This window comes from Citrus clementina, unplaced genomic scaffold (genome assembly GCF_000493195.1).
Source record: "Citrus clementina cultivar Clemenules unplaced genomic scaffold, Citrus_clementina_v1.0 scaffold_1, whole genome shotgun sequence".
Classification (NCBI taxonomy): Eukaryota; Viridiplantae; Streptophyta; class Magnoliopsida; order Sapindales; family Rutaceae; genus Citrus; species Citrus x clementina.
Genome location: NW_006263303.1, coordinates 1,885,286 through 1,895,428, shown reverse-complemented (window position 1 = coordinate 1,895,428; position 10,143 = coordinate 1,885,286). Strand labels below are relative to the sequence as shown.

At 35.8% G+C, this 10,143-nt stretch overlaps 1 protein-coding gene across 1 annotated transcript; it reads right to left on the bottom strand.

Moving 5' to 3' along the window:
- Nucleotides 1-5,829: 5,829 nt before the first annotated feature.
- On the bottom strand, nt 5,830-9,867 carry LOC18054680 (probable polygalacturonase At3g15720). The gene is made up of 9 exons (XM_024192446.1): nt 9,862-9,867; nt 8,645-8,779; nt 8,378-8,515; nt 8,141-8,284; nt 7,635-7,842; nt 7,455-7,536; nt 7,252-7,360; nt 7,063-7,176; nt 5,830-6,066 (listed from the first exon to the last, which is right to left on the bottom strand). The coding sequence occupies exons 1-9, from the start codon at nt 9,865-9,867 to the stop codon at nt 5,830-5,832; spliced, it is 1,173 nt and encodes a 390-aa protein (XP_024048214.1).
- Nucleotides 9,868-10,143: the final 276 nt, after the last annotated feature.

Genomic DNA, 10,143 nt, shown 5'->3' with positions numbered 1-10,143 from the left:
TGATCCATATTGCCACTCTCTATGAATGCATTTTCTTTACAAAGTTTGATAATGTGTGCTCTTTTATTTGCCTCTCAATTTTTTATATGGATGAGTAGCTTGAAATGCTATAAGAATATGTTCACTATTAAACTAACTTTATATATTTTGTTGAGTATTGTTTATTATGATGCAAGAGGGTATCCAGAGATCACCTTACTCCAGGGTACCCGAGGTACCTGACCTATCCCTATTCATGATAATTTACTTAACATCAGAGCAGCCTTTATCATTATTTGTTCGCCATATTTGATTCTAAACGAATGGTGGATCATGAAGTTTCGACCATCCCGCATAAGGGTAGGCGACAACCACCTTTATCTCAATCTATATTGTCTATTTGATTTCATCCGAATGGTGGATCATGAGGTTTTCGACCATCTCGCATAAGGGTAAGCGAGCAGCTACCTTTATCTCAATCTATGTTGTCTATTTGATTCCACGCGAATGACGGATCATGAGATTTTCGACCATTTTGCATAAGGGTAGACGAGCAACCACCTTTATTACTATTTGTCTTGCATATTTGATTTAGAGTGAATGGTGGATCATGAGGTTTTCCATCATCTCTCAAAAGGAATCGCCACAAGTTTTGTGAAGATTTGCGGGAAGCATTTCTATGAAAATCGTCATACGCTGATTAAGGGTACCCCACGCCAGAAAGTTATTCCTCGGATACACCAGGAGGAACCCTAAGAAATCTTAAGATAAGCGACAAGCATATCTGGAGGAATCGCCATATGTTTGATTAAATTGGGTTATTTCGCCATGAAGTAACAGATAGCTCAGGGAATATCCAAGCTTAAGGGTACCCGAGGTACCCCATACGCCTTGTTGGTAATGCCAAACAAGGTTACATAGTAGGATGATTATCTTCACCTTTATCATTTAGGATAATGGGATCAACAAAAGTGCTAGAAATAGCAGAAACACAAGCGTCGGTATCAGGGTACCTTATAGCGACTTCATCTAAGGTACCCCATGTTAACATATATGTTTCCATAATATTGATTTTGATGATAACAAACAAGATTAAGAATGATTAATCTTTTAAGCCTAAATTATTTAATATTTTTTTTAAATAAAATCATTCTTTTTACATTATAAAGGTTTTATATTTAATGGAAAAATGATTTCATGAAATTGATTGTTTTTATTCTTTTTAAATAAATCATTATTTTCACATTATAAATGTTTCATATTTAATGGAAAAATGATTTTATGAAATTGGTTGTTTTTCAAAGTTTATGGTTTAATTGAAAGAATTTTGAAAACTTTGAAATAAACAAGTATTGCTTGAAATTTTGGTAAAGGACTTATTTGAAAAGTGTCATAGCATCTTTAGCAATATCATAATTTCAGAAAGTTTTGGGATAAACAAAGCATTATTTAGAAATTCTGAAATTGGACCTATTTGTAAAGTTTCATAACGTTTTGGGCTATAGTATAGTTTTATAAAGTTTTGGGGTCAAACTATAAATTTTGGAAAATGTTTTACTGTAGCAGTTACTGTAGCAAGCGGCTTACCGGATACTGATAAACAGAAATCCGGATTCGGGGCAGTAAGCATCCAAAACGAAAGCGACTAACCGGATGTCCATAAACGGCAAGCCGGTTACGACCAAAAATGTGCATAACGGCTAGTTTTTGAGTTCAAACTATATAAACTCAAAACCAATTCATTTTTGGTAACTCAAGCAAGCATAAACAAGTGCACACAACTTATATTGAGCTTCAAATTCGAAAATTTTCATAGATTAAATCTTCATTGAGCTATCATTTGTAAATCCACTCTTAAAGAGAGTTTTTGTTGTAATTTTCATTTCTCATCAAATTGTAAGAGTACAAGTGTGAGAAACACTTGGAGTGAAGAGATTGGAGAGATAATCTCTTGTTGTAAGGGTTCATTGACACCTTGAAGTCAATTATAAACGTTTGAAGCCTTGGAAAGGCTTGGATAGTGAAATCCTCAAGCCCGGTGTGCTTGGAGGCGTGGACGTAGGCGGGGATTACCGAACCACGTAAAAATCCTTGAGTTTGCTTTCTCTTCCCTTGCTATTTAATTATTGTGCTTTGATTGAACTTATTGCTTTCAATTTTTATTAAGACATTAGATTGCTTGTTGTGTGGATTTGCTAGTATAATTTTTAAAATTCCAATTCACCCCCCCTCTTGGGTTGCACACTCATATTTCACCCCAGTTGATCTCCATGGGCTTTCAGACCAAGATGTGTGGGGAGCCCTGTTATTCTCAATTGCCTTCAAGATAGCCAGCTTATCTACCTAGTTCTCCACTCTTGGCACCACCAGCCCCATATCAACACTTCATTCCTCGGTTATGATGCGCTCAAAAGAATTGTCAACTATGTTCTTCTGTCGAGGTACCAAGTCCTCAAGCTTAACTTAAAGCTCCTCAGGGTCTTCCACCTTATGGGCCTTCTCCTCTGAAACTTCATCAAAGTGTCCCCTCAAAGTCTTATTCACTCTAGAGATCTTCCCTTCATGAGGGTACCCCTAGAGGCGTCCTCTATTCAGCTACCCATCGAGCTAAACTTTATATCGTCACGTGTCGCTCCTACTTTTTATGTAAGTTCTGTTGCCTCCAATATTTCTCGCCAAAAAAAACTAGGGGGATGTTGTTTGAGGGAAAAATAAGAAAGATAGCAAAACGCCATATATCGACAATGAAATAACTTCAGTGCAATCCGAGGTACTCGACATGATTAGAGGTACCCCGCACGATTAGAGGTATCTGCCATGATTTGAGGTACCTGACATGATTAGAGGTACCCGGCACGGTCAAAGGTACCCCGCATAACTCGAGAGTAACTCGAGGTACCCCGCATAGATTGGGGTACCCCGTATAATTCGAGGTACCCAGAATAACTCCAGCATAATTCAAGGTACCCATAATAACTCCAACATAATTCAAGGTACTCGGAATAACTCGAGGTACCCCGTATAATTCGAGGTACCTGGAATAACTCCAGCATAATTCAAGGTACTCAGAATAACTCCAACATAATTCAAGGTACTCGGAATAACTCGAAGTACCCAGCATGATTAGAGGTACCCGGCCTTATTAGAGGTGCACCGCATGATTAAAGGTACCCGGCGTGATTAGAGGTACCCAGCATGATTAGAGGTACCCAGCGTAATTAGAGGTACATGGCCTGATTAGAGGTACATGGCCTGATTAGAGGTACCCCGCATAACTGGAGGTACTCGGCGTGATTAGAGGTACCCCGCACAATCTGAGATACCCCGCATAATCTGAGGTACCCCGTACAATCTGAGGTAACCGGCATGATTCAAGGTACCCTGCGCAAATAGAGGTACCCCGCGCAATTAAAGATACCCCACATAAATTGAGGTACCCCGCGTAATCGGAGGTACTCGGCAGATCGGATGCAAGAGAATCCTTCGAAAATATTCGCCATGAGAAACGTCTCCACCTCTTAAAAAGATATTATTCGATTTTGTCAGAATCAGGAATCAAAAACGTCGTGCTAAAAAGGGGGGACAGCCGCCTGCCACCTCTGCCAAAAGTGGAGGACATTGTCCCAAGGACAGTGGTCCTCAGCCGCCTACCCGACAGCTACTGCAGAGTTACCTGGGACCACTTTCCAGCGCGCGCCATGTCTCCAAAGGATGAGATACACCGCAAACATGCAGATAACGGCTCAAAAATCATAAGAAGGTAAAAAGATGTTAGCCAAAAAGGGTACGCCACGTGGCAGCTGAGGTACTCCACATATAAAGGCGCCTATGTTTCATTCTCAATGAGGTCTCTCACTCACCATTAACACTCACACTCCAAAAAATAGGTTTTCTTCAACCTTAAACCCTAATTTACAGAGGGCTAGCCAGCTCTCTTTGCCATAAAAGCTTGAGTTTGCTAACTTGAGTGTCGGAGTGTGAACGCTGGGGTACCCCAGCTTCACCTCTAACCTATATTTCACTGTTTTGCAGTCATGAATCTCATTTTGAAGGATATCTCTCTTGGTTTTGACCTTTCACCATTGTTACCACTCCCTCTCCCCTTCTCACCTCCCCCGGATTTCAGATACACCACACTGTACACAACAAACTAGTGAGGTACCCCGTCTCCCCCAAAAATACAAATTCATTGTTCTAGATTGGTTTGGCTTTTCCTACCCCAAAATCTATCGAAAACAGATTATATTCTAGATGTCGTGGTATATTCTAAATTAAGTTAAGTAACTTTAAGAAAAAATTAGATAACTTTTGAAGAAAAAAAAATTCTCAAAATTGGAAGTCGAGTGACAGAAAAAATAAAATAACTATTTGAAAAACCCTAGTCAAGCATTTGGGGCAACATAACTAACTTTGCTAGAGATCAATATTAGGTTTTGACAGATATTTACCAAAAGGTGAGAACTCGCCATTCCAAGATTTGAGCCATATATAGCTGCCAAACGGTGAGGGACTGCTTGCGGGCGCAAAAATAAATGACATCCCATCTCCAGAACCAAATGAATTTCGATACTTAGATATCCTAAAGGAGAAGGTGGTGCTAAAGGATGCCGGTATGGTACAGAACTCGCCCGACCTTGTCTAGGGGCGCAGCTGGTGGAGAGGTCGAATAGCCAGTCAATGGCTCTGATGTAAGGGTTAGGAAACCACTGTATGCAGTCACCACGCCACTGCAAATTAGGCTGTCATTATTGCAACTTTCAGGACTGAATGAAGCTAAATAGAAAGAGACTTTAGTTTGATTGCTAGGGCCTGAAGAAGCTTGGTTAAGAAAGGCAGAGAGGAGGAGGAGCAAAAAGATCCTCAATTCCTCATGATGGTTTGAAGTTTAGTGCTTGCTCCCACTTAAAACGAAATTCATTTTCATGTCCTTATATAGAGCTGTTAGGGTTAATTTAATTGATATAAATGGTATAAGCCTATTAATTTGTTTGATTTCCAAAAAAATTACTAATAATGATGTATGTACAGTAATTAGAACAACGCCTATAAGAGATAAAAGAAAAAAAATTGTCTTATAGTGAAATTTTCTTTTATCATGTAGTGAACTTTTTTTTTTAAATTTTATAATGATGGTGTATTAACTGTAATACTATCTATAATAAGTATATCATTACTGAAAATTTGCATATACTACTTGTTTGCAATATGGAAGGAAGCTAGCTAGCTATTTGACAACCACCAAGTCGTGGATAATGCCGGCCAATAGGTACAATAAGGCAGTCAGGCTTAATATGTTTTAGCTTTCGGCTGTTTAATTAATTTGGTAAATACTTGTCTAGCTTTTGGTGACATCTACTATGAGAACTCAAGCTGAAACTCAAATACTGGGGTCTTTAGCTTTATTGTTGAAGAAATAACGATTCTAACCCTTTTAGTTATTACTTAAAACAGAGTAACCCCCATTTTGGTTCTTAATTCTACCACTCCGGCCGGATTGGCAACATAGATTTCTCAATTTTTTAGTTATATGTTTTCTCTTAATTTGATTAGCTATTAGTGACGATCACTAATGTTTAGTTATGCTTTTTTTTCTTAATTTAATTAGTTATTAAGTCAATCAATAATCAGATTTTCCGTCTTTTAGTTTAGATGAGATAGCATCGGTATTTTCATAGGCAATTTTATATCGTGTGCATTTTACCATTGCAATTTGAGACTCGACGTCTATTTTGGCACACACATTAGACAAAGAGAATAACAGAGAATTTTAAATTGTAATCTCATTAATCATCGTTAAGGACAAGACTCGTTATAGGCATATTCATGACCAAATGGTTCAATAAACATCTGTTAGAATACAGTACCCGTAAGGCAACCGACATGAGGCGAAGTTGAGCTAGAAGTTCCATGTGCATTTTGGCAATAGGCGATAGTCTCTTTTCCAGGCACAGATGATGTTATGCTAACTTGCTCCATTTTGATCCCAAAGCAACCCTCCTCACTGCAATCGAATGTGATTGCCTTCTCGTCCGCAGAACTTCCTCGCACATCACTGTACGTAACCTCGCTCACATTCACAGCTGATGTCTGCATATTATTTGTTGACGATTAAAAAATTAATATTATATATATATATAACCCTTGGGTTTTGGCTAATTAATAAGTTAGCTATCGTATCTAAAACAAAAACTTAAAAGATATGGTTGTGTTTGTTTTTTTATCTGAAATCTAAATATGTCTTAATTTAGCTGAATTCTGAATAAGTGTGAATGAAAATATATGAATGACATATTTGTTTTTTTCTTTTTCAACATCTGAAGAGAAAAACTTAAAAGCTAATAGTTTAAAATAAATATCCTTTTAAGTGGTGCATATATTTGTTCTTCACAATTTATAATTTTCACAGGTTGATTAGTTTGGTAACATTAAAAATAAATACTATCATTGTTGATGTTAATTTAATTTTTTAATAAAAGATGTAATAATCACATCAAATTTTATTATAAAGTCAAAACTATTATTTTATTTTTGATTCATCACAATGGACATAACTTGATTTATTCAATATTTCAGTTTAGTTAATGTTATCATGTGAATAAGAATTTAAAGCAATTAAAAAACATAATTTCGAGAATAATACAAAAATATTAGGTTTATACATAATATTAGAAATACATGAATTTTTAAGGGTATTTTTGAGATTTGAAATTAAAATTTTACATTTACACTTCAGACTTCAAATAAAAGTGGATTTTTTTTTATTCAAATAAAATTATCTGACAATAAGTGATAAGTTAAAGAAACAAACAATCTAAAATAAACAAATGTTTGAAAAAAAATTAAATTCAGATTTCAGATTAAAAAACAAACAACAATCTTTGTTGTTTTTTTCATGATTGATGAATCTAGCATTTCAAAGATAAAAGAATATTAACAAAAACAAATATATACAACAGAGATTTTTTGGATAATCTTTAAAAATATAGAGAAATTAACTGAGTAATTGGTTAATTACCAAGAAGTAAAAAGAACATTTACTGTAACTATTTCTATGAAGATATATATAAAGTTTGAGAAATATACCCCTTTGCAGCCTCCTCCTCCGACACAGTAATGTTGGTCAATTATAATAGGATTTTTTGACTCTATGAGTGTGATGTGCTCAAATGAGATCCCTCTAGCATATCCTGAACCTCCCTGCAGCAAAAATATTACACTTAAAAGAGTTTAAATGCTCGTTTCATATCTTTTGACTTTTTGTTATCCTATTACCGGGCTTGTTTTGATCCTTGCTCCATTCTGAGTTCCAGTGAAATTACAATTCCGGACGTGCACTTCTTCTACTTTATCATCGGCTCCATCGAGTCCAAGACTTCCCACACTACAAACATTCACACGTACATACAAATAAGCATGAATTAGTTCCAGAAAAAAGCTCGGATTAGGAGAGAATCATAGTTTAAATTAATTTAAACCTAATTCCATGACCCGGTCCACATGCGACGCCAGTAATGTTGATCTTGGAGGATCCGCCGTTGATGGCAACACAGTCATCACCTATATATGTATCACAATTTTACCTGACTTATCAGCTTTATTTGTCATAATTTATTTTTTATTTTTAAAAAGGAGAGATGAACTTGAAATAAATTTACCACTTTTAATGGAGGAGTCCAGAATGTTAACTTGGGTGGAGGAAGAGATGTCAATTCCATCGGTATTAGGGCTGTCCTCAGGTGAATCTATATGAATATTAGAGACGGATACGCCATTGCAGGTATTTATTGAGATATGACTTTTTGGGCTGTTAACAATAGTTATCCCCTTCACTTGAAGATTATTACAGTTGTGAAAGTATACAGCCTGCAATTGCATATTCACAACAAGAGAATTTTCGTTTCTGAAACACTAGTTCACTTAATTAATACAGACAATATTCATGTTTCATTTCTTCAAGGAGGCGGTTGCATTAGCTAAGGAGGTTAAAAAGGTAATTCGGTTACCTTCGGTCGATTGCACCCGTCTTCCCCCTGAAATAAATTGTTCAAAGTCTTTTATTAGTATAATGATAAACTGAGTTATTAGCTCAAATTATTAAAATTAAAGAAGAATCTACTCAAGAATCAGAACGTATAAATGAAAAAGTAGATAAATATATCACCTGGTTCCACCAACCACGGCCGTTGCCATCAATTGTTCCTGATCCATCAATACTGAGACCTTGCACATCGTAGAGAGACAGCCAGCATTGGCTGCCACATTGTTTCCAGGATTTTGAGTCAGGTGCCACAATGGTCCCTGAAACCTGCCATGCACCAAATAAGAAACAAAATAATAATCAAGGAATTGTACGTAACTTGATACACACAGAGACACACACACACACAACATACTTTACCTGAATATTAACACTATTGGACTTGCAAGGACCACGAAATGTAGTTGACTGTAATAAGAATGCTTTATTAGCGGGTATTTCCAGTGTTGATGAGTCTCCAGTAGCTGAACAGAAATCTGTCCACGCTTTTGCAAAGGCCTTAATTTGATGCATAAACAGACACGATTAACAAGTCAAAATAAAAGAAACAATAATAACAACTACAATAACAACACATAAAACACAAATACAAAGTTGCATTGGCGATTTAAAGATTCATTTAGTTACATCAGAATCATCAGTTTTGCCATCTCCAATCGCACCGAAATCAACAACGTTAAAAGTGTTCCGGCCATCTCCAATGCCTACTAAGCTCGATATAGCAATGCACAGAATTAAAAAGCTGCTGGTAATAAGTAGATCCTGCGTTCGTTCAAAACAGAAATGAAAAATTAGCAATGTCAGCTAGCCTAGGCAACACATTTTAGATATAATTTACACTAAGGTGAAAGATTTATCACCATTTTATATATTCGATAGCTAATTTGCTTTGATAAATTGTGCCCAGCCTGATGCTCACCATATCTATTTATACTATACTAGATAGAGATGGCACCCCTTTTACTCCCCTGCCATGATAGAATTGCCACCCATATTTTGTAACCTACCATGAATATCATGAAACTTCAGATTCTTTGCCGTTAATATATTATTATCGATTAGAGCTGCCTTTATTATTTAATTATATATTTAATAATGGTTTTGAAGTATACTTGGATGTTTCTAATTAACTTGCATTCAAGGATAATGTCAGTAACATTCCTTTTACCGAGGCTTGTCCCTTCCTATCTCTTACTGTTTAGTCAAAAACCATTGTATTAGTTTTTTATGCTGTAGACTTAACTAAAAATAATAACTTCGGTTAAAGACATTAATTTTTTCTGAGGAAAAGTTATTATGTTATGGACCTAAAAGAATAAAAACTGGAAGCTTTATAGAGAGATGGTATAGTTTTTCGATGTATTGACTAGGTTTGTATTCAATACATTCTCAATGTTAACATCTTGTGATATTTCTGTTGCCTCGCCATAGTTTGATGATCCAAGTTGTCACAATTGTACTGCGTACCAGTACATGGACAAGAAGACGTAGCTAATGCGTTTTGATGGTTACCATTTACACAACTTCCTTTGCCATATTTAACATGAAACTCTAGATTTGCTTAATTATGGTTATTGAAACTATAGTTCCGCAAGTATAACTCGAATCGAACGAAGTAAATTTTCTTTTATGCCTAAAATAAAATTGACTCTTTTCTATATGGTGCAGCAATTAGCACACTATAAAATTTCCTGAACACTCTTTTACTCAAGTCGCCATGTAAAAAGAAATTGATTACTCAAAACACTTAAAAAGAATCTCTAAATTAAAATCCTAGAGATAGGTGGATTCATTCTCTCTCAAAATAAATTTTACACCCAAAACCTGTTATCTCGATTATTCACCTCCATGAAAACGCTTTTCATTTTAGTTGCCATGTGAATTTCATAGCTAATCGGACAAAAATATACTATTTATCAAGGATCTAATATTTATGAAAAACACAAAAGTTGAATATACTAGAAACCATAAAAATTTATATGCCTTTGATAATAATATTCTATGAAATTCACGATAACAATGATTTTTTTTGGGGGGGGGGGGGGGGGGGGGGGGAAAGGAAAAAACCCCCCCCTTTAGGGGGGATTCTTTTTAAAAAAAATTAAAAAAAATAAAAGGGGGAAAGC